General features: G+C 43.1%; 1 protein-coding gene and 1 pseudogene across 1 annotated transcript in view; one reads left to right on the top strand and one right to left on the bottom strand.

The window, feature by feature from the left end:
* Positions 1–1,545: 1,545 nt before the first annotated feature.
* On the bottom strand, positions 1,546–8,703 carry LOC136319249 (small ribosomal subunit protein eS8-like; annotated as a pseudogene).
* The window catches only part of ATXN10 (ataxin 10), a 172,866-nt gene continuing 154,401 nt past the window's right edge, over positions 8,549–27,013 (top strand). Inside the window, exon 1 of the mRNA XM_066255553.1 lies at positions 8,549–8,896. Within this exon, the coding sequence (XP_066111650.1) occupies positions 8,781–8,896 (116 nt within the window). The 5' untranslated portion in view covers positions 8,549–8,780. The remainder of the gene's footprint in view (positions 8,897–27,013) is intronic.

Here is a 27,013-nt window from a genome sequence, read left to right as displayed (position 1 = left end):
GGATGGAATGAGGAAGACAAAAATCCCTGCCTGAGAGACCTTAGATGCGGGAACATGGTATAAAAACACATTGATAGCACAAGGTTGTCTATGAAAAGTCAGTGCCAAGAGAAAGGTATAAACTGACTGGAGCTTTTCCTGATTGACACATGATATTTTGCCGGAGTAGGTGGCAATGGCATTATCTTTCTAGTGAGAGACTCATAGGCAGAGATGGTAATGAGAAAGTGAGATAGAGGAGTCAGCACAAGCAAGAATTTTTATTTCCATCTGTCACTCATCTTCCATTCTCTTTACCAGCTTCTACTTCCTCTCTTTTCCATGCCAAAAACATATGCAATTTGGTCCAAATCTTTTTGCCTGCATCTCACCTACTTTCTCCCTTGCTTTCCATTTTTCCCCTTCCTTCTTTCCTTTCTTTTTATTTTTAGTTCTTGATTGCTGATCCATTTCTTCTTCAGTAGGCTCAAGAAACAAATTCGATCTGAAGCTTTATTGAGGTACATCAACATGGTGGCATGCTTATATAAAGCAATGATTTTCAACCTTTTTCATCACATGGCATGCATATTTACTAAAATTCTGCAGCACACCAAATATGTTTTTGGCTGATTTGGCAAAAACATAAGTATAATTTTGATTCAGTCACACCAAATGTTTATTGTTGTGTTGGCTGTTATCATTCTTTCATTTGACAATCTAAGGGAAAAGATGTTAGTGCCCCTGACTAAAGAGTCAGGTATTGTATATTTTAAAAATTCTTGCGGTACATAGGTTGAAAATTGCTGCTTTAAAGTAAACAATTACATAACGTTATGGAATGATAATAAAGGCCTTTTAGCCCAAGTGAAACATTAACTTAGTTCTGTCAATTCAGTCAAGGTTGAAAATCCTCCAGTCAATTCCAAGCAGTCAATAACACTGACTGGCTAACTTAACATCCTTTTGTTTCTTATACTTGCCCATAATTCTAGCCTGTCCTGTTAATGTCTCTCTTTCTTTCAATCTTCCTTATACGTTTTTCCTTCCTCTCGTCCATCATTCCTTTTCCTGTACTTTCTTTTTTTTGTGTGAGTGGAAGGGAGGCATGTGCCCCCACTGAGATCCACCCAGCATGGCCACTAGGCAGCGATGCTCTGTCCATCTGGGGCCACTGCTCTGTTGCAACTGGAGCCATTTTTAGTGCTTGGGGTGGAGGCCATGGAGCTATCCTCAGTACCCAGGACCAACTAGTTCCAATTGAGCCATGGCTGTGGGAGAGGAGAAAGAGAGCGAGAGAGAGAGAGAGAGAGAGAAGCAAGAGGGGGAGGGGTGGAGAAGCAGATAGGTGCTTCTGTGTGCCCTGGCCAGGAAGTGAACCTGGGACATCCACATGCCAGGCCGAGGTTCTACCACTGAGTCAACTGGCCAGGGCCTTCCTCTACTTTTTTGATTGTTGTACATCTTCTGGAGGCATATCATTTCCTTTCTCTTTTCTGAGCCCCTCTCCCTTGAATGTAGAACACCTTTATTATATAAGCTAATGTAGGAGGGAGGAAGATTTATTCACCACTCTGGGTCTTGATTTTTCTTCCCACAGAACTCTGGCTCCTTGCCCTATGGCACATGGCCATCAACTCTGCCACATTGGCCTGTTCTTGGAGCAATGCATGCACTAAGCTTGCTCTGCTGGAACTGTTCCTCTAGAAGACTACTGATTTTAGCTTTCTTTTTCCTTTTACCATACTTCTTCTGAATTTTCTTTGAATATTTTTTGTGTGCTATGATTCATACTCATCTGAATTCCCATGTTTTGATTTGGAGGCAGACTGGAAGACTATAAAATAAACAACAAAATTGAAATAAGCCTGACCAGGCGGTGGCGCAGTGGATAGAGCATTGGACTGGGATGCGGAGGACCCAGGTTTGAGACCCCCAAGGTCGCTAGTTTGAGTGTGGGCTCATCTGGTTTGAACAAAACTCACCAGCTTGGACCCAAGGTTGCTGGCTCGAGCAAGGGGTTACTCAGTCTGCTGTAGCCACACAGTCAAGGCACATATGAGAAAGCAATCAATGAACAACTAAGGTGTCACAACAAAAAACTAATGATTGATACTTCTCATCTCTCTCCATTCCTGTCTGTCTGTCCCTATCTATCCCTCTCTCTGACTCTCTGTCTCTGTAAAAAATAATAAAATTAAATTTAAAAAATTGAAATAACCAATGCTAACAGATACTATAGCAAGTATCTTAATACAATTAAGTAATTAAAACTTATTAGATTATCAAACAAAGTATTAACTAATACAACAGGATCTACAATAAAATTCTTACAGTCTTAAATGTCCTTAACATGTTAATGTAATCTCAACAAGTCCATGTTGACACCATCATCGCTTCATATTATTTGTAAATGTAACCCAACCCCACTTCAGTCTGAGAACTGTCCCAAAAAACAGGAGTCACACACATTCAGGAAAAGTCCACAAGGCACTGGAGTTTTGGTCACATTTCCACCCTTTGCAGCTAGAGTCCAAGTCCCAATGACCACTGCTTCTAGCTGATAACGATTGAGATAGACTGCTAAAGCCATCTGCAGCATGTATGGAGATTCCATTTTCTTTAAACTAGAGAGATGAACCCAGGTTGCCTTTCCCTGGAGCTCTGCAGCCATGGTGTGGTGAAGAGAACCTTGGGATAAACTATGCTGGCTGGCAGAGGTATATTCATCTAAATTAGGAGAAGCCTAAATAGGCATGTGGCATTAAGGCAAGAGGAATAAAGAATTACTATATATTAAACAAAGCAGCAGAAAATAAAGACTATCAACATCCACAACAGAGATCTTCGAGGGATGACTAAAAATCCAAATATTCAGGCAAGGCATAGTAAGTGGCCCTCATGTCCACAAGAAATGAGATCAGTTTACCTGCTACTTGGAAGAAATACCCTAGGCTCATCCACGGTGACGTGAGATGGGGTCAACAGCCATGGGCACCTTTAGCCTTCAGTGGCAAGTCCCAGCAGGCTGGGCAAGGTCAGGTTACAGGTGGCTGCAGCAGGGCTGGAAGAGACTGAACCTTCCCTTAGAGGAGCGAGGGGGCAGCTTACCTTCCAGTGTCCCTTTTTTTCCACAGCAAATTTATGTCCCTGGTGGGGGCAAAGAAGCCTGGCAGGCTTTAGCTCAATGACCTTCCTTTCCACTCTTAAAGCAGGGCCCTGATTAGTTCTATGAGGCCCCTTTGGGGCATTGGAGCCTTTAAGGGTATATGCCAAGAGCTGGTATTTTTCCTGATCTCTTTTGGGCTTTGTCTGCCTTTTCTTTTCCTCTTGGTCATTACAGACCTTAAAAGCCATGCTCAGAAGATCTCGCTGAGGATTTTGAGGGTTCACATCCACCTATATAAACTTTTTCTGTATATCTGGAACTATTTAGAAAAAGACAAAACAGCGTTACTAGCTGGATCAAATAAAAGAGGGTAGAAGTTTGCAAAGGAAAGAGGTTTGGTGTCTCCTGTACATCAGTATTCAAAAGAAAAATTTTAAAGTAAATAGATTTGCAGGAGTTCCAGGATATGACCCCCCCCCTTTAAAATATATATATTTACAACCCTTAAACATTTGTTGAGTACACTCCACAACACTTGACCTCAAAAACTGTAATACCCATCTCAATGCCAATCTCCAACAAAATACAGCAAATGCACCTTCAAGCAACATTCCTACAACCATCAAAACATTTCCACCCCATTAATTAACAGGCAATTCAAAGAGAAAACAAATTTACACCTTTGTTAAGCAAATCCACTCTGCTTCAAGCTTTGCAGCTGCAGCAACTCTAGCTTAGAGCAGTTTGGCCAAACTAGGAAGTCTTCAGGATCTACATTTCATTTTATTTAAATTTTAATGAGCGTGCTTTACTTGTTCTAATTAAAATTTTAAATCTGTAGGGATGATATTTTATTTTTACAATATTAGAGGTGGCATTTCCAACTTTTGCATGCAAGTACATAATTCAGGCCTTGAAAACAGACACATTTAGACATTAAACAGAGACTTCACATACAATTACACAAATAAAGAATGAAACCCGGGATTTTAGAGATTAGAGTGTGGCCTGCTTGATCTTACATAGGGCTATTTTTAATAGGAATGTGGTAAGGATAAATACTAAACAGAAATCTCTCTTGAAAAATCTCAAGTCGGCCGTATGAGATTTTTGTTTAGGCATATCCAAATAGGCTCCCCCTTTGCCGTCTTTCCAGGCATAGAATAGAAAAGAAATAAAATGATAGAGCATAATGGGGAAAAGCTGTAATTTTCCCAAACTCTTACATCTTTTTATTTACTAAAGCTCAAATTCTAATAGCTGCTGCAACTGGCAGCCTAGACTAATCATGCCGAGTCATGGCCGCTGAAAGCCTCCATCTCAATCCCAGCTGAGTGGCAGACCTAGTTTACCAGGGTGGGGAAGGCTTCCCCATTCACCTCCCTGCTTTACCTTCCCCTTGGCTGCAGCCTCCGCCAGTCTGGGCCCAACCCAGCCACCTCATTGGAAACAAGATTCACAGGCAGAAGTATTTCCCTGATCTTTTTCTCGTTTGTCCTGCCTTTTATCAAAAATTCTTGGAATCCTCACCTTAAGGGCTGTGGCAAAAGAAAGACCTTGCATATATGAAGTCCCAACATCAGTGCATATTCTGATATAAACTTCTTTTTCTATCACTATTCTTTCAACTGCCTGAATCAGCCGTGAAATAAATTCTTGATATTGCTCATCAGGACTTTGCCTAATATTGCTGAATTCCTCCATTTTTCCCCCCTGCATCTCAAGCCTGATTTAAAGCTTGTTCGAGTGGGGATCTCCAAGGGGCTGAGACAAAGACATTGGAAACAGAGAGCTGCGGAGGCGCAAAGTTTAAAATGGCCAAAGCTGTGATATTCTCATCTCCCGAGTTATTCTCAGACTCCAAGTTTTTCTCATATTTGCATTCCTCTGTTTCTACCTCATGCTGTTCAAACAGCTTCTTCTCAAATAAAAACATTTGTACAAAAAGAAAAAGGTCCTTCACTTTTGATCCTACAACTCCCATATTTATTTTTCTCCCGAATTATTTCTTATTATACTTTCTCACCAAACTCTACTTAAAAACTTTACTCTCTAGAAGCTTTATACTTACTTTGTGTGCACACTTCTAGAGAGTTCCATTACCTCTTCTCTTTTCCTTTTTCTTTTTTTTTTTTTTGTATTTTTCTGAAGCTGGAAACGGGGAGAGACAGTCAGACAGACTCCTGCATGCGCCCGACCGGGATCCACCTGGCACGCCCACCAGGGGCAACGCTCTGCCCACCAGGGGGCGATGCTCTGCCCCTCCGAGGTGTTGCTCTGCCGCGACCAGAGCCACTCTAGCGCCTGGGGCAGAGGCCAAGGAGCCATCCCCAGTGCCCGGGCCATCTTTGCTCCAATGGAGCCTTGGCTGCGGGAGGGGAAGAGAGAGACAGAGAGGAAGGAGGGGGTGGGGTGGAGAAGCAAATGGGCGCTTCTCCTATGTGCCCTGGCCGGGAATCAAACCTGGGTCCCCTGCATGCCAGGCCGACGCTCTACCGCTGAGCCAACTGGCCAGGGCCTCTTTTCCTTTTTCGATGGGCCCACGTTGGGCACCAATTGTCATGGTGCAGCCACGACAAGTCTATTACGGGGTCTTCAAACGGGAAAAGGTATGGAATTGAAATAAATGATAGACAGGGACTTAAAGATATACATATACAGATGGGTTCAGGAGGACGCCATGACAAACAGTCTCTACTGTTCCTTAGCGGTAACCCCCACGCTCCCAGAAGCACATCCACTTTTATTTATAGAAAAAATGTGGTCCATCAGCAATTTAATTAAGTTTCCAAGGCAACTCAAAGACAACTCCCACCATACCATCGAAATCTACTTTACACTAATAAGAAACTAGCTTCCAGCCTCCTCTGGAGAACATGGGTGAGACAAATGAGAATCAGGTGTAGCTCTTTGTTAACTAGGCAGATGAGGTGGGGTTTGGGCCGAGCACCTCTGTTCAGATTGCAAAAATACCCTGTTTATTTATTTGGTCCCCAACAAAACACTCCTCCTGCTAAGGAGTCTTGTGGTCCAAGGATGGTGCATAATGGGATTTGTACCACTCTTGGTACAGTGTGATTTTAATAAGCACAATACAGCTCTTCAATAAGGTCTTGGTGTGAACCAGTCAACATTGGATGCATTATAGACAACATCAATAATTCTTGTTTTAAATGTACAACTTTTGGAGTCCCAGGAGAAGTTGCCCATGTCTAGCCTCAAGGCACGGTACTTTTTGCTGCCTCCTTGCATGTGGACTGTGTGTATGTGATGAGGGCAGATCTTAGTTCTTAGTGTTGGCAGCAGGGTGTCCCAATTTCTATTTTTGCTTCTTGTGGTAATGCTTTCTCTTGTCCCCAGCCTTATAGCACTTGTTCCAGTTGTCCTGAGAGATGTCGATGGCTTGGTGCCTCCTGGAAAGAGAAAACTCAAAGAGTCACAATCCTAAAAATATCTTTAAAAAATACTCTTTGTCAATTAATTCAACTAATAGTGTTTTTTAATTTTTTTTTTACAGAGACAGAGCGAGAGTCAGAGAGAGGGATAGATAGGGACAGACAGACAGGAATGCAGAGAGATGAGAAGCATTAATCATCAGTTTTTTGTTGTGGCACTTTAGTTGTTCATTGATTGCTTTCTCATATGTGCCTTGACCATGGGGCTACAGCAGACCGAGTGACCCCTTAAGCTGGCGAGCTTTGGTCAAACCAGATGAGCCCGCGCTCAAGTTGGTGACCTCGGGGTCTTGAACCTGGGTCCTCCGCATCCCAGTCCGATGCTCTATCCACTGCGCCACTGCCTGGTCAGGTCTCAACTAATAGTTTTTGAACAATTACCTTATAGTAGGTCCTTTTCTACCTGCTGGAGTACATTCTGGCAGTAAACAAAAATAGATAAGTGACAATAAACAAATTAGAAATAAACTATGATATAGAAAGTGTTAAGTGCTATGGAGAAAAATTCCTGAGGATCAGGAATTTGGATGATGAGTCACAACTGTGGAGATTGAAAAGGAAACCCATTAGAAGATTGTTTGAGCAGATAAGTTGCAGGAAGTAAGGAAGCAAACCGTGCAAGTATTTGACTTGCATTTTTAAAGGATCTGTGCTATAGGGAGGCAAGAGAAGCAAAGAGACCGGTCAGGATTACACTGCAATAATCCAGCCAATAAATTTGAATATTATGTGGAATGTTTTCCAAGAATTGTTAAACTAGTCTAAGGATTGTTAAGCACTATGAATTGTCTTGAGCACTGTTAGGTGATCTAATGCTTGGCACACTAGTAAGTGCATGGACCTATTTGTGAAATAAATGAATACGTAGTTGAATGGGTAAGGCTGAATTATACAGTACCAAGTAACTTGCCTGTGCATGATTCATTTCTCCTGAATACTCTGTTGGTGTTTATTAGTGTGTCTAAACTTTATTTCAGAAAGAACACCAAAAGCGCTGGATTATAAACACCCTCCTTACTCCTCAAATCAAACTATAGGGAGTATGTATTTGTGTATTTTAAGTGGTTGCGCAGCCATTTATTTGTACAGTCCTTCAGCACAGCCTTTAGTTGTGCTCAGTTATGTTTGCCTTTCTCTCAATAGTCTGTGAATTCCTTTGGGGTTGGGATCATGTCATCTTGCACTGGTGACAATGCTTGTTGAAAGTACAGATGATACAATCAAAAGCATGGAAAAGAAAACAGGGGAGCTACCAACAGCCATAAAGAAGCTTGTCTGGTTCCTGAAAGATATATTCATTTCCCTTGGGAAAAATCCCAATGCATATCCTTCTGCTGTAGAATTCAGCTCCTTGACTTCGAATTGGAGGGAAGCTCTGGATGAGCTGGAGCAACGCATTCTCAAGAGCGCATGGTAAATAACCACATCTCGGTAAATAAGCTGAATTTTCAGGGTCTACGACTTGGAAGCTGGTGGCAAACAGCTCGGGTTTTCAGTGGGTCTGAGTCCTGCACTGATCACTTCAATCGCAGGAACCTGGTCTTCAGCCTTCTCAGAGGGAGCCTCTGCAGGGTTCCCCTCCCTTTCGCTGTACCTCTCCCCCTCAGGATGAACCTGTCCCCTAGCCCTCCTCCTCAGGATGACCTATCCCTATACCCCTCCCCCTCAGGTGAGCCTGTCTGTACCCTATACCCCTCAGGTGCGCCTGTACCATTAACCCTCCCCCTCAGTATGACCTATCCTCGTACCCCGCCCCCTCAGGTGAGCCTGTCCCCGTATCCCTAGCCTCAGGTGAGCCTGTCCCCGTACCCCTCCCCCTGAGGTGAGCCTGTCCCCATAATCCTCCCCAATGTGCTATCCTGTCGCATACTTCTCCCTCAGGTGAACCTTCGACCCAGGCTCCACATCTTAGACCCCACACTCCTGGCATCTCTCCACGCCTCCGCCCCCTGAAGAACTCCGCCCGACCCCCTCCCCTCGGGCCGCACTTCCGCTCGCGCCGCGTCCCCTCGGGCCACACTTCCGCCGGCGCCCCTCCTCTCGCCGCGCAGTCCTTCCGCCCCCGTCGGTCCCGGCGCGTACCCTCGTGTTCTCCTGCCGCCGCCGCTGGCTGCCGGGCGCATAGGCGGCGGCGTGGTCCAGAGCGTGCGGGGCGTGCATCCCCAGCCGGCCTCTCTCCGCCACCGCACCTCTTCCTCCTGCTGCTCCGCGTCGTCGTCCGGCTCGGTATCGGCAAGATGGCGGCGCCCAGGCCGCCGCCCGCCCGGCTCTCCGGCATCATGATTCCCGCGCCCATCCCAGACCTGGAGGCTCTCCGCGCGCTGACGGCACTCTTCAAGGAGCAGCGGAATCGGTAACGGCCGCGGGGCACGGGCGTGCGGGGCGTCCTGGCGGGGAGCGGGCCCCTCCCCCGGGACGGCTGAGGGTGGAGGCCTCCGCGGTCGGGTCCGGGCCCCGGGCCCTAAGTCCCTCCCTGCCCGGTTACCCCCGCGCAGGGCTACTGAGGTGTTGGTGGGACTGACACCTGTCCCCCACCTGCCAGCACAGGTACGAGGCCGACCAGGCGGACGGACGAAGGAGGGCCGTCACCAGTGAGCCTTTTGCCACCTTCGGCCCGTGTTGTTAACTGATCACGAGCCGATGGCGCCTCTGTGACGTGCGAGCTGCTCTTGCAGGCTGGCCCTGGTTGGGGGACACGGACAGGGCCCCCGAGTCGAGCGCAGGTAGTGTGGCGGGGCTCGCACCTTACAGGTCGGCACTGTGGGGGAACGCGTGCATACCAGTCACCCGGTGGTGGGGTCGGGATTGGCACCCACGGCGCCTGACCACTGAGCCCAGGGTCTGCCATCCCCAATGGGCGGCGCCCGGTGGCGTCTGGACAAGCCCTGGTCTGAAGAGGCCCCCTGCGTCCATACTCTGCTCCTGACAGCCAAAGGTGACCAGCAGTCTCCCAGACCAGAGTCTGGTTATTGGCTAATTGCTAGAAACCTTAAAATTGTTGTTTAAAAAATAGGTGTGGTTTAACATCACGTCATTATTTGGATCATGCAGAGGAAGGAATACATGAAATGAAACGTGAAAACATAAAGTATGCGACACCTTCTGTCAATGCGTGTTTGATTTTGCCTTTTTGGTCATCTATTGAATGGGAAAGATGTTGACCAGTACTTCCCCTGGTGGCATTGTTCTAAGGATTAAATGAGGTTTTGCATAGTAAATCCTTAGTACATAGACCTGACACATAGTACTTAAGGGAATACTAGCTGGTACCATCATTTCGTGTATTTTTAGTCCCCTGTGTACCAGGTTTTGTGAAAAGTCCTATGCTGGGAAGATCTGTTCTGGGAAGCCAGCAGGTAATCATGCCTTCATGGGGGCACACACACAGAGGAAAGGGACAACTAGACATGGGGTGAACCCAGCTGATCCCTGGAAGTCCTCTTGTTTTCAAACTAGACCCCTTAGTCTGAGCACTTCTAGCTCAGACCACCATGGCAAGTGTCTGTTGAGAGAGAGTGCTGAATGCCCAGGACACTAGTCATTAGGCCTTTTGGAAATTTGTTAATTGTTATGATACGTGTTGATTGAGTTAATGCTTCAGTACATCTATACCATAATGAACCCTCTGATCAGTCATCAACCATTTATCAAGCACCTACTATGAAACAAGTGCTTTGCTAGGGGCTGAGGGTACAAAGATATGAATGTGACATGAGCCCTCCCCCCCTTCTTTTCAAGCATGTTAGGGAAATTTCTGTGTAAATGAGCCCTAATGGGGATCTAGACAAGCAGGGGTAGTGGCACAGGGGACCTTGTGGTTATGTTTGGTGAATAAGTGGATGGGCCAGACAGAGAAGGCTTTATTTATTTATTTATTACAGAGACAGAAAGTCACAGAGAGGGATAGATGGGGCAGACAGACAGGAACGGAGAGAGATCGTTGGGACACTAAGGTTCATTGACTGCTTTCTCATATATGCCTTGACCGTGGGGCTATAGCAGACCGAGTAACCCCTTGCTCAAGCCAGCAACCTTGGGTCTGCTGGTGAGCTTTGCTCAAACCAGATGAACCCGCTCCCAAACTGGCGACCTTGGGGTCTCGAACCTGGGTCCTCCACATCCCAGTCTGACGCTCTATTCACTGCGCCACCGCCTGGTCAGGCCAGAGAAGGCTTTAGACTGCATGGGATGCATGGCGTATAGACAAGAGGGCTAATTAAGAGGAAAAGCACATGTAGAGGGATCCCGTGCTGATTTTGCAGGGTCCCTGAGAGGACGGAAAGAAATAACACAGGTAAGGTGTCTGGTACAGAAGAGACATTCAAACATCAGATCCCTCTCTTTAACCCGTAGGACAAACTCCAAGTCCCATAGCCAATTCACAGGCCTTTTTCTATTCTTTTGTGAGGGGAGTTAATGGGGAACTAGTGAAGGCTCTCTGCATATCACAGAACTCTGTCTGCCCTAGTTGGGGGTAGATTAGTGTGAGGCTAGAGTCGGGACTTTCGGAAGCTGGTGCAGAAGCCCAAACGAAAGAGAAAAGTGCTTGGATTAGGACATTGTCTGTGGGGATGGATAGGATAAATAGTGTAAAGTATTTACAAGTTGTATGGGCAGGACTCGGACCAAATGGATTATGAGGGGAGAATGAGGAAACAAAGATGCTTCTCATATTTGGCTTGAGTTTTTCTGGAGCCTTGTCCTTGTTCCAGGCAGTTTGGACACCAGGAAGGATGAACCAATGTTCAGGTCTTGGGATAGGTAGGCAGTTGTGTTGTGAGGCAGAGAGCTGTTGAATGAGACTTTTTAAGGACAGTCTCTGCCACTGTTTCTCTGTGTCTTTGGACAAATCATTAGCTGCGCCTCAGAGAGGTCTCATGGGGTTTAGACCAGAGTCCACCTGCCCTGAGAGGATCCCTCCAATGCAGATAAACCCAACAGGGGGATGGGCCAAGTCCCAGGAGCTGGATGGGACATAGAGTGAAGCAAAATGAGGCCTCAGAGTAGCAAGTAGGAAACACTGGGTGAAGCAAAAACAGACTGTTGAATGTTAAGAAAGTAATTGATGGGACAAAAGATAGCCATGTTAGCTGGAAAAATGTATTTTGTGGGTTTTCCCAGATGAGCTGCTACAAAACAAACTTCTGTCTGTGGTAGCTGGAGTAACAGAAGTGTTATGTAGTGGGGAGGACAGTGACTTGGGAACCAGATAGACCTGGACAAAAATCCTGGCTTATTCTTCAACTTCTCATCTTGAAAATGGGGACGAAACTAACCACTTTATGCAGTTATTGTGAGGAGCTGTAATGTATGTACAGCACAGTGTTTATATATCTAGTAGATGGCATTTATTTAGTACCTACTGTAAAAAAAATAAGAGCCCTGGCCTGATAGCTTGGTTGGTTATAGCATCGCCCCAAAGTGCACAGGTTGCTGGTTTGATCCCTGGTCACGGCACATACAGGAACAGATCTGTGTTCCTGTCACTGTCTCCCTTCCTCTCTTTCTGAAATCAATAAAATAAACATTAAAAAAAACAAACTGGTCTTTTTTTTTTTTTCTTCTTTTTTCTGAAGCTGGAAATGGGGAGAGACAGTCAGACAGACTCCCGCATGCGCCCACCAGGGGCGATGCTCTGCCCCTCCGGGGCGTCACTCTGCCTCGACCAGAGCCACTCTAGCGCCTGGGGCAGAGGCCAAGGAGCCATCCCCAGCGCCCGGGCCATCTTTGCTCCAATGGAGCCTTGGCTGTGGGAGGGGAAGAGAGAGACAGAGAGGAAGGAGGGGGTGGGGGTGAAGAAGCAAATGGGCATGGGGGTGGAGAAGCAAATGGGCGCTTCTCCTATGTGCCCTGGCTGGGGATCGAACCCGGGTGCCCCGCACGCCAGGCCGATGCTCTACCGCTGAGCCAACCGGCCAGGGCCAAACAAACTGGTCTTTAAGCAACCAAGAGCCCAATTGTGTTTAATCTTCTGCTTTATAGGAAGCTATTTTTAAAAAAAAAATAGTAATTCTAATTTTGAGGTTTTGAGGGAAAGGGATTCCAGAATCTCTTTACAACTTTTAGCCAACCTCCAAGTGAGAGGTGATTAATTCATTGTAGTGGTTTTAGATATATCCACAAATTCTTTGATGCTCTGTCCTTCAAGAGGAGGAGGGTAATTCCTTTCCCCTTGAGTGTGGGCTGAATTTAGTGATTAGCTTTTAAATAAGAATATGGCAGAAGATGGTGTGTGACTTCTGAGACTAGGTCATTCCTAAAACTCATTGCAGCTCTCTCTTTGCTCTCTCTTGGATCATTTACTCTGACAAAACCAGCTGCCATGTCATGAGGACATTCAAGCATCCCTCTAAGATCTATGTGGTAAGGAATTGAGGACTTTTGTCAGCAATAGCCCCGTGATAAGCCAGTTTGCAAGTGGATCCTGTCGGCCCCAGCTTTCAGGCATGTGTGCAGCTTCCTGAGAAACCCTGAACCAAAACCACTGTACTCAGCCACTCCTGACCCTCAGACCTGTGCAGGACCCTAAATGTTACTGTTGTTGTTGTTGTTGTTGTTATTATTATTATTATTTTTGCAAGAGAGAGGGGGAGAGAGCCAGAAAGGGAGAGAGATGAGAAGCATTAGCTCATAGTTGCATCACTTTAGTTGTTCATTGATTACTTTCTCATATGTGCCTTGACTGGGGACCTTCTGGTGAGCCAGTGACTCTTTGCTCAAGCCAGCGAACCTTGGGTTTCAAGCCAGCAACCATGGTTTCATGTCTATGATTCTATGCTCAAGCCAGCGACCCTGCACTCAAGCCAGATGAGCCTGTGCTCAAACTGGCCACCTTTGGTTTTGAACCTGGGCCCTCAGCGTCCCAGGTCAACACTATCTACTGCACCACCACCTGGCCAGGCTAAACTTCTTGAATAAAGTGAGCATATCATATCCCCTGTATGTCTAGCATCTGGCTTAAAGTTTGATAATTGTAGGTGCTTAACCACTTCTTGTGGAGTTACTCCTAATTTATAGCTTATTACTCATTGTGCATGCTTGGTCTTTTTCTTCCACACTCATATAGACAATTTTTTTAAAGCTTCTACCAATATGGCTTATTTTTCCTCTTTAATCTGTGTTTAGTTAAAAATCATTTTTGTTTCCTTCCTTCAAGGTTTTGTACATCCTATTTATTTATTTATTTTTTTACAGCAGGAGAAAGTCAGAGAGAGGGATAGATAAGGACAGACAGACAGGAACAGAGAGAGATGAGAAGCATCCATCATCAGTTTTTCGTTGCAACACTTAAGTTGTTCATTGATTGCTTTCTCATATGTGCCTTGACCATGAGCCTTCAGCAGACCAAGTAAACCCATGCTCGAGCCAGTGACCTTGGGTCCAAGCTGGTGAGCTTTGCTCAAAAAGCAGATGAGCCCGCGCTCAAGCTGGCGCCCTCGGGGTTTCAAACCTGGGTCCTCTGCATCCCAGTCTGATGCTCTATCCACTGCGCCACCGCCTGGTCAGGCTGTATTGTACATCCTATTGAATAGTGCAGATACTTCCCTCCATACTCCTAAACCCCTTAACCTTAGTGGATTCTGTTTTCTTTTTTTTTTTTAAGAAAGCTATTATTGGTCCTGGCCAGTTGGCTCAGTGGTAGAACGTCGGTCCAGTGTATGGATGTCCCGGGTTTGATTTCTGGTCAGGGCACTCAAGAGAAGCGCTCATCTGCTTTTCCGCCCCTCTCCCTCTTGCTTCTCTCTTTGTCTCTCTCTCTCTCTTCTTCTGCAGCCATGGCTTTATTGGAGTGAGTTGGTCCCGGACACTGAGGATGGCTCCATGGCCTCCACTTCAGGCACTAAGAGATTGGTTGAGCAACACCCTAGATGGGCAAAGCATCGCCCCCTAGTGGGTTTGCTGGGTGGACCCCAGTCAAGGCGCATGCGGGAGTCTGTCTTTGCCTCCCTTCCTCTCACTGAATAAAAAAAGAAAGAGAGAGAAAGAAAGAACTTACTTCATTATAATTATTTACAGTGGTTTCTTATTCTTTGTCTCCTTCTAAAATGGAAGGCCCATAAGGGCAGAAATGTTAGGCTTTGTCATGATTACTGTTTGGATAATGTTTCTTTTTATTTATTCATTTTTAGAGAGGAGAGAGAGAGGGAGAGAGAGAGAGAGTGAGGAGAGAGAGAGACAGAGAGAAGGAGGGAGGAGCTGGAAGCATCAACTCCCATATGTGCCTTGACTAGGCAAGCCCAGGGTTTCGAACCGGCGACTTCAGCATTTCCAGGTCGACGCTTTGTCCACTGCTACACCACAGGTCAGGCTGGATAATGTTTCTTGAATTTGATGTCTTTTATCAGTTTGGGAAATTGTCAGCCAGTATTTTTTCAAATATTGTTTGTCCCCTATTCTTTCCTTCTAGGACTCCAATTACACATATGTTAAACCTTTCATAGTATTTTATATGCCTCATAGGTTCCTTTCTGTAGTTTACAGTCTCTCTGAGCTTCTGTTGGAAAATTTTGTACTAATCTGCTGTAGTTCTCTAACCTTACCTGCTGCCATCTTCTGTGTTCCTAGTTTTAGGCATTGTGTTTTTGAGCTACTGTATTGTAGTATTTCTACTTGACTTTTTAAAATAGGTTATGCTGTTGAATTTATTTTGTCATTTCCCTTGATCATATTAATTATAGTTAAAGAATGTGCCTGATGACTTTCTATTGTCAGTTTTTGTCCCGAGTTTAGTCATTTGATCCTATTTCTTTTTTTTTGAATTCTGAATGATGTGCCTGAAAAGTGGAGGCCATTTCCAGGTATCTTCCCTTTGCAAATATTTGAAAACTCAAAACCCAGAACACTAACCATGCAAGAAAAAAAAAATCGACTATACAATTAGATTTTATAAAAATTTAAAACTTTGGCTCATCAAAAGAAATGAGGAAGGCCTGACCCATGGTGGCTCAGTGGGATAAAGCGTCTACCTGGAACACTGAGGTTGCCAGTTCGAAACCCTGGGCTTGCCTGGTCAAGGCACATATGGGAGTTGATGCTCCCTGCTCCTCCCCCTTCTCTCTCTCTCTCTTTCCTTCTCTTTCCTCTTTGAAAATTGAATAAAGTCTTTAAAAAAAAAAAAGAAATGAGGAAAATGGAAGGGCAAGCCATAGAGTGAAAGTATTTGCAATATATATGTCTGACAAAGGACTTGTTTAAGAATGTATAAAGAACTCTTATAACTCAGTAATAAAAAGACAACCTAATTTAAAAATTGGGCAGAACACTTACATTCTTTACAAAAGGAAGATATATAAATGGCCAAAAATACATGATAAAATACTGAACATCATTTTAGTTGTTAAGGAAATGTAAGTTAAAATGATAGTGAGATACCACTTTATGCCCTTTAGGATGGTTATTATCAAAAGAAGAAAGAAAAAAAAGGAAAGGAGGTGTTGGTGAGGATGTGGAGAGATTGGAATCCTTGTACATTGTGAGAATGTCAAATGATGCAGCTGTTGTGGAAAACAGTTTGGTCATTGCTCGAAAGGCTAAACAGAGTATGACCTAGCAATTCTACACCTAGGCATATGCCCAACAGAATTGAGAGCAGGGACTCAGATACTTGTATGCTAATGTTCATTGTAGCATTATTCACAGTAGCTAAAAGATGGAAACAACCCAATTGTTCATCAATAGATCAGTAGATAAACAAAACACCAATACAGTAGAATATTATTTAGCCACAGAAAGGAAGTACCAATATACATGTTACAAATGGATGAAACTTGAAAATGTTATGCTAAGCGAAAGAAGCCAGATATGAAAGGACACATATTCTGTGATTTCACTTACATGAAGTTCTTAGAATAGTCAAATTCGTAGACATAAAAAATATGTTAGAGGTTACAGCTAGTGCTTGACTTGCGACCAGGATTGGTTCCGACGTACCGGTCGTAAACGATTTGGTCGTAAGTTAAGTAGGCTATATGTACAATACTGTGAAATGATGTTATAAAAATCTTTAAGTCATATTTTATCATAATTTTCTTTGATTATTTTCTTTGTTCATTTTGTGCCATTTGTATCATCTCTACACCATTTTGTTTCTTATTTTTACATTCTTCAGGTTTAAGTAAAACACTGCATTACCAGTACAACTGATTTAATATATATATATATATATATATATTTGCAAAGACAATTTCCTCTTGGTAGACATCTTGGGAGGGGTTTGATGAAAAATATCCAAGACACAAAACACAAATTGCTGTACCAAGTCTGGGATAACAGTTGAAATGGTGCACGCGGAGATGGTAGTGCTGCCGGAAGCTGGTCCGCACTGTCGTATGCCCAGCTGGGCAATGTGCTGCCAGATGTGGAGTAGTTGTGGCTAGTGATTGTGGTCGTAAAGTCGAATAGTCGTAAGTTGCATAGGTCGTAAGTCGATCAATATTTGTACTAGGGAATTGGGACAGTGTGTGTGGGAGATTATTGCTTAATGGTTACAGGTTTATACTATTTGGGGTATATAAGTTGTTTTGGAATTTGATCATGGTGGTGGTGGTTGCACAACATTATAACTATACAGTATTTCAGTTATTTTAAATGGGAGAAATTTGATATATGAGTTGACTGACTTATGAGCTCAGTTACAGAACGAATTAAACTCGTATCTCAAGGTACCACTGTAATTAGGATTCCACTGTCGGAGTTTTGTACTTCATAGGATGTATGTATCTTATCTGACTAGTTTGGAACCTCAGCTCTATTTGGAGGGGGATTTACTGCAGTTTATGTGACCTCTGAATAACACAGGGCTCTGTGAAGGTCTGTTTTGCAGAGCCACTAAAATAGTTTTTTTAAACAACAATTTGTATCTCAGGGCTCCTTCTCTCCCCTCTTCCCTCCTGATGCACCAGTATGAAATATTGATACCTTTTTGGATTAGGCAGTGAGTTTTAGGGGAAAAGGCTTTTGGGAGGCATAGGCTTAGCTTCCTATCCAGATATTTCATAGCCGGCTATTGCAGCTTCCTCACTCTGTGAAGTGGCAGATACTTTAACTTCTTAGTGCCTCAGTTTTTGCATTGCTGAAGTGGGTATTATGATACTGCCTACTTTGTCGGGTTGATGGGGGTAGGAGAGTGTGCTGTCTGTAGAATCCGGAATGGTGTTAGTACATAGTTGGTGCCCAGTAAACACCAGTGTTACTCCAGGCTGTAGTCAGTCATTAGTGGAAAAAAATGTATGATAATTCTTGAGAATTTTCCATATTTTAGAATAGTGCTTGTTAAGACTTTAATTTCATCTCAGTTTCATGATCAGGTTCTTTTTTTGTGTGTGTTTGTGACAGAGACAGAGAGATGGACAGAGAGGGATAAATAGGAACAGACAGACAGGAAGGGAGAGAGATGAGAAGCATCAATTCTTTGTTGTGACTCCTTTGTCTCCTTAGTTGTTCATTGATTGCTTTCTTATATGTGCCTTGATGGGGGGGGGCGACTATAGCAGAGTGAGTGACTCCTTGGTCATGCCAGCGACCTTTGGCCTCAAGCCTGCAACCATGTCTATGATTCCATGCTGAAGCCAGTAACCCTGTGCTGGTGAGCCTGAACTCAAGCTGGCAACCTCAGGGTTTTGAACCTGGGTCTTCTGCATCCCAATCTGACCGTCTATCCACTGTGCCACCGCCTGGTCAGGCTCATGATCAGGTTCTTAAATGTATTGAATTTTTTTTTCTTTTTTTGAGGGAGAGAGATGAGAAGCATCAACTTCTTGTGTCACTTTAATTGTTCATTGATTGCTTCTCATATGTCCCTTGATTGGGGCGGGGAGCTCAAGCTGAGCCTGTGACCCCTTGCTCAAGCCTTGGGCTTCAAGCCAGCAACCAAGGGATTATGTTGATGATCCGGCGCTCAAGCCCGTGACCCTGTGCTCCAGTTCCAGCTCCAGTTCCAGCTCAAGTGACCTTGGGGTTTCGAACCTGTAATTTCAGTGCCCTAGGTTGACGCTCTATCTACTGCGCCACCACTAGTCAGACTTAAGCTTTGAAATTACCTCTGGAACTATAGAATAGGAAACATAGTAATAACTTGGTGGAAGAAAAATAGTTTTTCAGATCTAAAAGATGTGGGTAGTTATTTATTGCCAATATTTGAATTACTTGGTAGAAAGTTTTTTTTTTTAATTTCTTTGAATGCTAGTAAAGTTCAGTAGTTTTCTATTTTTTCTTTCTCCAGACACAAGTCTGGAGATATTAAATAGGAGCTGTATTACTAGTTCACGTGTCCATTTGCTATTATGAGACCACAGTCCTTTAAGACTTTATTCATTTTAGAGAGAGAGAGAAGGGGGCAGGAACAGGAAGCATCAACTCTCATATGTGCCTTGACTGGGCAAGCCCAGGGTTTCAAATCAGCGACCCCAGTGTTCCAGGTCGATGCAATACTTTATTCACTGTGCCACCACAGGTCAGGCAAGGAGGTTTTTTCTTTCTTAGCAATATTAACACATTTTAAAAATCTATGAGGATTTCCAGTAAAAAAGTAAAGACTTGAAAGGAACAATGTTATGACTTGAGCTGAGAAATTTAGATGATTTTGCAGGGAATGACTGTGCTTTAGGAACTGACATTTAAGGAAACATACTTGTAAATTAAGGAAAAAAGAAAATTAAAGCTTATCATTAGTTTTCTTCCTACTGCTTTTGTTTGTTTCGTTGTTTTTAAACCCCTGACAAATTAAAACTGCAAATACATGATAATGTTAATGACTTTAAAGAGGATGACATAACATAATCTAACAAGTGCCCATTTATCTCACTTGCAGAATCAACAAATGTTAAAATTTTGTCTTGTCTTCTCAAAATCCAAAACATTACCACCAATATTGTCAATATCTTTTGTATTAGAACAAATTACCCCACAGGTTAGCAGCTTGAAACCATAAACATGTATTATTTTGTACAGCTTATGAGAGTCAGGAATCTGGCTCTTCTTGAAAGTCAGGGTCAGTTACTTCTGCCAATGCTGGAACTCTTTTTTCTGCCTGCTGGACTATTGGCTTAAAGCTTTCAAAGTGATCATTCTGGAGATCCTGTGTAAGGTACATTGGAGCTCTCTCTGTATACCTGATGGAAGTGTTCTTCATCTTGGACCCAGGACATAGTTCAGCACGGTCTAGAGTTGTGGGGTTGGGAACACAAATTCTGCAACTGGGTCACTGGGAGGGATGAGGAAAGGGGCCAGTTTCTGTTAGGCTTAGATTTTCTCTTGAACCTTTAGTTGACTGGCTCACCTTGAGTGAGAGATTTGCTGTATTTTCTCCCTATCTGGGCTCTCTGCTCCCTGTATAATAGCTCTGCATTTTCCTCCACATATTTTCCCAGTGGCCCTAGCCTAAGGTCTTCTATTGGTGATGTGTCATGTGGTACTGGAGATACTGTATGTCTGGTCACTAAGCTGTTCAGCATCTTGGACTAGGTCCTAACTGAAGCTCTCTTGGCTTCCTTCTGACATTGGAGGCACACAGCTTTGTCTATAACGCCCACATAGGGCTGCATTGAGTGCGGCCCTTTCTTCTTCAGGTGTTGGGGAGTCTATCCTGGCACTGAGTTTTCCCATAGGGGCTCCAGTCACCCCAAGGCATAGCACTTTTGTCCCTGACATCCTGCCAGAGGTGAATTGCAGATGGCCTCTGCCCATTTTGAGCATGTTCACTCACTATATATAGGCTTTTAAAATAAGGATGATTACATTATCTGAGCAGAGGGCACATATTTAAAGTGTGCACTCCTTTCTCACGGCATTTTTCACTCATAACGACATGGCCTTTTCCATGTCTTCCTCCCTACTTGATTGTGACTTTGTTGAGGGCCAGGACTGTCATCTCTATGGTATTTCCTAGCATAGCACCTGGTCCATTTTGGGAGCTCTGTGCACCTTGTCTTGACTGGAGCAGTGAGGATCCCATGGCTGTAATGAAAATCACTTAGTGCTGCCGCAGAGCCAGTCAGCAAGGATCGCTCTACTCCATAGCTGCTAATTCAGTGACCGTGTTAGTCACTCTTTCATTTCCTCACTTCCTGTGTGCTCTATACTCTGCTGTGTTTAGTACTGCAGGTATACTTGATGCAGTACATGTGACTATATTTAGCTCACTCTGAACTACCCAAAGAGAAATAGTTCAAATGCTGCCATATTAAATTTACAAATATAAATGTCTTAGGTCTTCATTCCTTTGTTCATACACACTCCTAATTTTCCCTTACCTCTGTATTCTCAGTGCCTATATCAAGATCTAGCACATAGTAAGTAAGTACTTCATAGTGTTTTTACTATATCCTTGAATATTTAAATTTCTTGAGTCATTAGCTATAAAATGAGAGCATAGAGGAAAGACTGTAGTGAGGAAAGTATAGAAAAAATATCAAATGTGACGATGACTATGATTTCAAGATGTTACAAACGGCTTGGTAATGCTAATTGCTTGAGTAGGTATGTTGACTGCCTTTCATAAAGGAAATAAATTGAACACGTCAGAGGTCAGCATACTACAGAACTCAAAAATAACCCTAGCCATATGTGTGTGCACACATTCACTAGGTTTCCCCCAAACATTACTGAGCCCCTGGCCGGCAAGAGTCTTTGAATGCACCAGAACAAAACAAAAATGAAACAAAACAAAAAACCCAAAAAACCCACACGAATTGTCAGCTTAGCTAAGGATGCCATATCATTTTGACTCAACCATGATTCAGATCAACTTTGTTGAGAGAGAACATCAATTAACTTATACTATAAAAAGAACTTTTTATAGTGATGACAATTTATTTTTATGCCATGAGCTGGAAGACCACATGGACCTATTTGGTAAGGTGTTCTGACTCAACTTCAAAATACAGATGTGGCCAGTGTGAGCCACCCCTCATACTCAATTATCTTAAATGGACAGAGTAGACAGGAAGGAGTTAGAGCCAGCAAATCAAAATAATAAGGTTAGAATTGTGACCAGTAGTATTCTCAAGAGGAGAGATTCTGAGCTCTTTCATTCTTCCAGGCTTTTGTAGTGGTCCTTGGACCCAAGGGTGTGGTCACTGGACTGTGGGCGAGGACACTCACTCAAAAGCAAAGGAACCCTGGGACTAACTCCAGGCTGAGTCAACTTCTCTGAAGGTCACAAATTTAGAGAGGTCACATTAAAATTGAGAAGATGATTTGTAAGCAAGTGTTACTCTAGTGCAGTGGTCCCCAACCTTTTTTGGGCCACGGACCGGTTTAATGTCAGAAAATATTTTCATGGACCAGCCTTTAGGGTGGGAAGGATAAATGTATCATGTGACCGAGACAAGCGTCAAGAGTGAGTCTTAGACGGATGTAACAGAGGGAATCTGGTCATTTTTTAAAAATAAAACATCGTTCAGACTTAAATATAAATAAAATGGAAATAATATAAGTTATTTATTCTTTTTCTGCAGACCGGTACCAAATGGCCCATAGACCGGTACCGGTCTGCGGCCCAGGGGTTGGGGACCACTGCTATAGTGTACACATGTAGTGTATGAAGTGTGCTGGACACAAAGTAAGCACAGTTTAAGTGTCAGTGGCTGTCATCATCATTGAGAACATTATAAAACTTTTATCAAAAGATATTAAAGAAAACTTAAATGGTGAGATATACCATTACACGATAGGAACCCTTAATAGCATAGACATCAATTCTTTCAGAATTGAGCTGTGGTTTCAATAACATTCAAAATAAAATCTCAACAAGGTTTTTGTTAGAAATTCAAAAACTGATTTTCTATTTTTTCTTTTTAAATGGCTAGACAAATACTTTTCAAAATTTCCCCCAATATTTCCAGTATTCACCTGGCAGTATACATAATTATTACAATATTATTGACTATATTCCTAATGCTGTACTTTACATCCCCATGATTATTTTTGTAACTATCAGTTATCAGTTTATACTTCTTAATGCCTTCACCTTTTTCACCCAGCCTGCCAGCCACCCTCTCCTCTGACAGCCAGCAGTCTGTTCTCTATATCTGTGAGTCTGCTTCAATTTTTATTTTGTTCTTTAGATTCCACATAAAGGTGAAATCATATGGTATTTGTCTTTCTCTGACTGACTTCACTTATCCTTCTATGTCTATCCATGCTCTTGCAGATGATAAGATTTCATTCTTTTTTGGCCAGTAATATTCCACTGTATAAGTGTTCTACAACTAGTGTATTTTATCCACTTGCCTTTTTTTTTTTTAACAGAGACAGAGAGAGAGTCAGAGAGAGAGATAGACAGGGACAGACAGACAGGAACAGAGAGATGAGAAGCATCAATCATTAGTTTTTCATTGCGTGTTGCAACACCTTAGTTGTTCATTGATTGCTTTCTCATATGTGCCTTGACTGCGGGCCTTCAGCAGACCGAGTAACCCCTTGCTTGAGCCAGCGACCTTGGGTCCAAGCTGCTGAGCTTTTTGCTCAAGCCAGATGAGCCCACGCTCAAGCTAGCGACCTCAGGGTCTTGAACCTGGTCCTTTTGCATCCCAGTCTGACGCTCTATCCACTGAGCCACTGCCTGGCCAGGCTATCCACTTGTCTTTGATGGACACTTGGGTTGCTTTCATATCTTGGCTATTGTAAATAACACTGCAATGAACATAAGGGTGCATATATTCTTTTGAATTAGTGTTTTGGGTTTCTTTAGATATATACCCAGAAGTGGAATTGCTGGATTGTCAGGCAGTTTTAATTTTTTGAGGAACCTCCATACTGTTTTCCATAGTGGCTGCACCAATCTGCATTCCCATCAACAATGCATGAGATTTCCCTTTTCTCTACATCCTCACTAATATTTGTTATTTGTTGATTTATTGATGATAGTCATTCTGAAGATGTGACGTGATAATCTCATTGTGGTTTAAATTTGTATTTCTCTGATGAATGTAACGTTGAGCATATAGTCATATGTCTATTGGCCATCTTTATGTCTGTTCAGGTCCTCTGCCTACTTTTTAATTGGATTGTTTTGTTTTTGAATTGTATGAGTTCTTTATAATTTTGGATATTAACCCCTTATGAGATGTATCATTGGCAGATACTACTTCTCTTCAGTGAGTTTTCATTTTGCTGGGTTTCTTTGCTGTTCAAACCCTTTTAGTTTGATACAGTCCCTTTTGTTTATCTTTTTCTCTTGTTTCCCTTGCTCAAGGAGATATATCAGAAAAAATATTGCTAAGAAATAAGTCAGAGATTTTACTGCCTGTGTTTTCTTCTAGGAGTTATATAGGTTGTCAGGTCTTATATTTAAGTTTTTAATCCATTTTGAGTTTATTCTTGTGTATGGTGTAAGAAGGTGGTCTAATTTCATTTTTTTGGCATATATCTGTCCAACTTTTCTAACACCATTTTTTTTTTTTTTTGTATTTTTCTGAAGCTGGAAACGGGGAGAGACAGTCAGACAGACTCCCGCATGCGCCCGACTGGGATCCACCAGGCACGCCCACCAGGGGGCAACACTGCCCACCAGGGGGCGATGCTCTGCCCCTCCGGGGCGTTGCTCTGTCGCGACCAGAGCCACTCTAGCGCCTGGGGCAGAGGCCAAGGAGCCATCCCCAGTGCCCGGGCCATCCTTGCTCCAATGGAGCCTCGCTGCTGGAGGGGAAGAGAGAGACAGAGAGAAAGGAGAGGGAGAGGGGTGGAGAAGCAGATGGGCGCTTCTCCTATGTGCCCTGGGCGGGAATCGAACCCGGGACCCCTGCACGCCAGGCCGACACTCTACCACTGAGCCAACCGGCCAGGGTCTCCAACACCATTTATTGAATAGATTGTCTTTACCCCATTATATGTTCTTGCTTTCTTTGTCATATGTTAATTGACCATATAGGTGTGGATTTATTTCTGGGCTCTCTATTTATGATCCATTGATTTATGTATCTTGTTTTAATGCCAGTACAATGCTGTTTTGATTACTGTAGCCTTGTAGTATAGTGTTATATTTTGTTTTTTTTTTTCTATTTTGTTGATTATATTTTGTGATTATCACCCAAAGTCAAATAATTTTCCATCGCTGTATTTTGTCTTTCTTTACATCCCTCTTTGCTCCCTTCCTCCTTCCTCCCCCCACGCTCCCTCTGGTAACCACTTCTTTTATCTATGTCCATGAGTCTCAGTTTTATATCCCACCCATGTGTGAAATCATGTAGTTCTTAGCTTTTTCTGATTTACTTATTTCACTTAGTATAATGTTCTCAAGGTCCATCCATGTTGTAAATGACAATATATCATCATTTCTTATGGCTGAGTAGTATTCCATTGTATGTATGTACCACATCTTTATCCAATCCTCTATCAAGGGACACTTTGGTTGTTTCTATGTCTTGGCCACTGTGAATAATGCTGCGATGAACACGGGGGTATGCGTGTCTTTGTGTACCAGTGTTGTTGAGTTTTTTGGGATTTCTGGGTCATATAGTAGCTCTATCCTTAATTTTTTGAGGAACCACAATACTGTCTTCCATAATAGCTATGCCAGTTTACATTTCCACCAGCAGTGAATGAGGCTTCCTTTTTCTCCACTAGTATAGTTTGATACCAGGTAGCATGATACCTCCAACTTTGTTCTTCTTTCTCAAGATTGCTGTGGCTATTTGGGGTCTTTTGTAGTTCCATATAAATTTTTAGATGATTTGTTCTAGTACTGTATCGTGAAAAACACCATTGGTATTTTGATAGGAATTGTATTGAATCTATGGATTGTTTTGGGTAGTTATGGACATTTTAATGTTAATTATTCTTATCCACGAGCATGGTATATGCTTTCATTTATTTGTGTTTTCTTCAATTTCTTTATTGTCTTATAATTTTCCAAGTACAGGTCTTTTATCTCCTTGGTTACATTTATTCCTAAGCATTTTATTTTATTTTTTGATGCAGTTGTAAATAGGATTCTTTTCTTAGTTTCCTTTTCAGATAGTTCATTACTGTTGCATAAAAATGAAATCAATTTCCAAATATTTATTTTATATCCTGCTACTTTACTGAATATATCTATCAGTTCTAGTAGTTTTTTGGTGGAATATTCAGGGTTCTCTATATGCAGTATCATGTCATCTGCAAATAATAACTGTTTTACTTCTTCCTTCCCAGTTTATTATCATTATTATTTTTTTAACTCTTTTTTTATTTTATTTTTTATTTTATTTTTTTACAGAGACAGAGAGAGAATCAGAGTGAGGGATAGACAGGGATAAACAGACAGGAATGGAGAGATGAGAAGCATCAATCATTAGTTTTTCGTTGCGCATTGCAACACCTTAGTTGTTCATTGATTGCTTTCTCATATGTGCCTTGACCACGGGCCTTCAGCAGACCGAGTAACCCCTTGCTTGAGCCAGCGACCTTGGGTCCAAGCTGGTGAGCTTTTGCTCAAACCAGATGAGCCCACGCTCAAGCTGGCGACCTCGGGGTCTCGAACCTGGGTCTTCCGCATCCCAGTCTGACGCTTTATCCACTGCGCCACCGCCTGGTCAGGCCCTTCCCAGTTTAGATGCCTTTTATTCCTTCTTGTCTCTTTGCTGTGGCTAGGACTTCCAGTACTATGTTGAATAAAGGTGAAAGTGGACATCCCTGTCTCGTTCCTGTTCTTAAGGGAAATGCACAAGCTGATTTTCTAATTTTTGTGGGGAGCTTCTAGGTTTTCTGTTATTCCCTGATTCCCTTACAGCCTTGTAGGAGTCCTTTTTTGACTCCTCAGCTTTAACACCCATCTCATGTGCCCTCAGCAAAATTCCCTGTCCTCAATTTCACTGAAAATCCCTTTCACCTTGATCTGAGTGAAATGTGACTGACTTCTGTAGCCTTTCCCAGAATATCCTAAAAATGAGAGACTGTCACCTCCTACATTCAGGTACTGCTTGGCCTGAAGGTGTGGTAGGTGTTCTCAGGTGTCATTGGTGCTTAAGACCTCTCTCCTTCATACTTCATACTCCCACCAGCTCTTCATGCCATGCCATCAGAGTAGTATACCCCATATACAATCTCTTCTGCTGTTAAGTGAGACCTGTGGGTCACTCATCTCATTTCTTGAAGAAATTTAGCTCTAGTTCACTGTGAACTCTGCATTACTTCTCCTGTCTTATATCTTGGTTATTTCAGCATCTACATAGGTTATCCTTTCAGTACCCTTACCTTTTATTTCCTTGACTTTCTCTCTGCCAGTGGGTTTGGTGCTCCCCCTCTACCTACATATTGTCAAGTGCTACCGAGGTCTTACCACTAAGTAGTCTGCATTGCTTCCACAAAATAATGTTGGGAGTTTCACCCTGGCTTCTTGTTTCACCTTCTCTCTCTGTGTGCCTGTTCCAGCAAGTCTTCTAGCAGGACCTATGACCTGTTGATTCCTACTTCCTACTCACTGCTCCTTTTTTTCCTCATGCTCACTTTGCCCTTCTTAATCCAGTTTAGATTTGTGGTCTTTGAGTTAAGA

The sequence above is a fragment of the Saccopteryx bilineata genome, chromosome 1, assembly GCF_036850765.1.
Source record: "Saccopteryx bilineata isolate mSacBil1 chromosome 1, mSacBil1_pri_phased_curated, whole genome shotgun sequence".
Lineage (NCBI taxonomy): Eukaryota > Metazoa > Chordata > Mammalia > Chiroptera > Emballonuridae > Saccopteryx > Saccopteryx bilineata.
The sequence above is the reverse complement of the archived record's forward strand: the minus strand, read 5'-3'. Positions and strand labels throughout refer to the sequence as shown.